The sequence below is a fragment of the Austrofundulus limnaeus genome, unplaced genomic scaffold (genome assembly GCF_001266775.1).
Source record: "Austrofundulus limnaeus strain Quisiro unplaced genomic scaffold, Austrofundulus_limnaeus-1.0 Scaffold121, whole genome shotgun sequence".
Taxonomy (NCBI): domain Eukaryota; kingdom Metazoa; phylum Chordata; class Actinopteri; order Cyprinodontiformes; family Rivulidae; genus Austrofundulus; species Austrofundulus limnaeus.
Genome location: NW_013952523.1, coordinates 822741 through 825542, shown reverse-complemented (window position 1 = coordinate 825542; position 2802 = coordinate 822741). Strand labels below are relative to the sequence as shown.

At 38.0% G+C, this 2802-nt stretch overlaps 1 protein-coding gene across 1 annotated transcript in view; it reads left to right on the top strand.

Annotated features, from left to right (window-relative positions):
• Positions 1-2802, top strand: part of cab39 (calcium binding protein 39) — a 31254-nt gene that overhangs the window by 15151 nt on the left and 13301 nt on the right. Inside the window, exon 6 of the mRNA XM_014015000.1 lies at positions 2099-2158. Within this exon, the coding sequence (XP_013870454.1) occupies positions 2099-2158 (60 nt within the window). The remainder of the gene's footprint in view (positions 1-2098; positions 2159-2802) is intronic.

Below are 2802 nucleotides of genomic sequence, written 5' to 3'. Positions count from 1 at the left end.
AAAATCGATACAGGGCTTTAGAATATCGATACAGTATCGGGAAATGAAATATCGCGATATTTCAGTGTATCGATATTTTCTTACACCCCTAATTATGACAATTTGACCAAAAACAATTTGTCTGGCGATCCATTGGCTGTTCTGGTGGGAAAGGAACAAACGTTAGCTAATATTTTAAAGTTGACTGGTGTTGTTTCATCACATTTCAGCTAATATTTTAAAGTTGACTGGCATTGTTACATCACATTTCAGCTTGACGAGTCTTTTATGTTTTAATGGCGTCAACTGACTCGCTTCCAGTGACGCACTGAGCAACGTCATTCCAGTGATTTTTTTCAGCTTCAGTAATAAAGACACAGTTGGGTAATGTGTCATTTCCCTCTGGTTACTTATTGTTTGGGACTTGTTAATGGTAAATATATAAAAAGAAAATAAATCACTGTTTAGTTATGTTTTACTTTGTCTTCACGGCACTTCGTATTGATGTTAGATTATTCAGACCTTTTAGGAAGTTAATCATGGCTCAAGTATATTACAGGTCCTTCTCAAAAAATTAGCATATTATGATAAAGTTCATTATTTTCTGTAATGTACTGATAAACATTAAACTTTCATATATTTTAGATTCATTGTACACCAACTGAAGCAGTTCAAGACTTTTGTTGTTTCAATATTGATGATTTTGGCAAAAAAGTAAAGAAAAACCAAAAATCCCTATCTCAAAAAATTAGCATATCATGAAAAGTTTCTCTAAATGACTTATTAACCTAATCATCTGAATCAACGAATTAACTCTAAACACCTGCAAAAGATTCCTGGGGCTTTTAAAAACTCCCAGTCTGGTTCATTACTCAAAACCACAACATGGGTAAGACTGCTGACCTGACTGCTGTCCAGAAGGCCATCACTGACACCCTCAAGCAAGAGGCTAAGACACAGAAAGACATTTCTGAACGAACAGGCTGTTCCCAGACTGCTGTATCAAGACACGTCTGTGGGAAGGAAAAAGTGTGGCAGAAAACGCTGCACAACRAGAAGAGTTGTCAGTCAGTGATGGTCTGGGGTGCCATGTCAGCTGCTGGTGTTGGTCCMCTGTGTTTTATCAAGGCCAGGGTCAATGCAGCTATCAGGAGATTTTGGAGCACTTCATGTTTCCATCTGCTGAAAAGCTTTATGGAGATGAAGATTTAATTTTTCACCATGACCTGGCACCTGCTCCCAGTGCCAAAACCACTGGTAAATGGTTTACTGACCATGGTATTACTGTGCTGAACCCCAGAGAGAATCTGTGGGATTTTGTGAAGACGAAGTTGAGACACAAGACCCAACACTCTGGATGAGCTTAAGACACAAGACCCAACTCTCTGGATGAGCTTAAGACACAAGACCCAACTCTCTGGATGAGCTTAAGACACAAGACCCANCTCTGGATGAGCTTAAGACACAAGACCCAACTCTCTGGATGAGCTTAAGACACAAGACCCAACACTCTGGATGAGCTAAAGGCTGCTATCGAAGCATCCTGGGCCTCCATAACTCCTCAGCAGTGCCACAGGCTGATTGCCTCCATGCCACGCCGCATTGAAGCAGTCATTTCTGGAGAAGGATTCCTGAGTGCATAACTGAACATAATTATTTGAAGGTTGACATTTTTTCTATTAAAAACAATTTTCTTTTATTGGTCGGGTGAAATATGCTAATTTTTTGAGATAGGGATTTTTGATTTTTCTTTACTTTTTTGGCAAAATCATCAATATTAAAACAATACAAGGTTTGAACTACTTCAGTTTGTGTGCAATGAATCTAAAATACATGAAAGTTTAATGTTTATCAGTACATTACAGAAAATAATTAACTTCATCACAATATGCTAATTTTTTGAGAAGGACCTGTATCTGCCATTCTTTATTCTTGTTGCTCCCACTTGCTGCACATTAGCTGCAAACGCATGACTGTGAAGAAATGTTTTGTCTGCTAAGGCAGAAACGGTTGTTTTTACTGCCTATGGGAGTGTGTTTCTGCTGTGTCACAGTGCAAACTAATTAAACTTAGTTTTTTTCTAACTTTAGTGCTCATTATCACCATTTTCTGATTCCAGGATCTCCTCACGAGACACAAGATACTGAGCGCAGAGTTTCTGGAGCAACATTACGATAAAGTAAGTTCATTAAAAATTAAAATCTGGAGATATATTAGCAAATCTTTTAACATTTATCTGCAGCTACTTGTTTTAGTTTTTACCACTGCAGCCAGTACAGCTCCCTGTCAAATATGATACAATCACTCTTGGAGGATATTCTTTGAAGTGTTTAATTTAGTATTTTTGGGGGCGGCTGTCGCTGAATGGTTGGAGCAGTCGTTCTCCAATGACAGAGTTAGGGGTTTGCTTCCACCCCTGTTCAGTCACATATTGACGTGTCTATGGGCAAGACTCTGAACCCTTCATTACCTCTGATGTGTGTCTCATCAGTGTGATCTAAAGCACTGATTAGTCTGCATAGAATGGTTTACAGCTGTAGCACAGTGTTGAGTGAATGTGTGAATGGGTAAATGAGGACACAGAATAAACTGTAAAGCACTTTGAGTATCCTGGTTGGATCGAAAGGCTCTATATAAGTATGATTCGTTTACTATTTATATAAAAAGTTTAAAAATCATTATAGTAGGGCTGCAACGATTCATCGACGACTAATCGATTATTAAAATAATCGATGAATAATTTAATAATCGATTAATCGTTTTTTGTTGTTGTTCTTTACTTTGTTTTTCTCTCCAAACTGCTTTGACACCTTCCACTGCCAC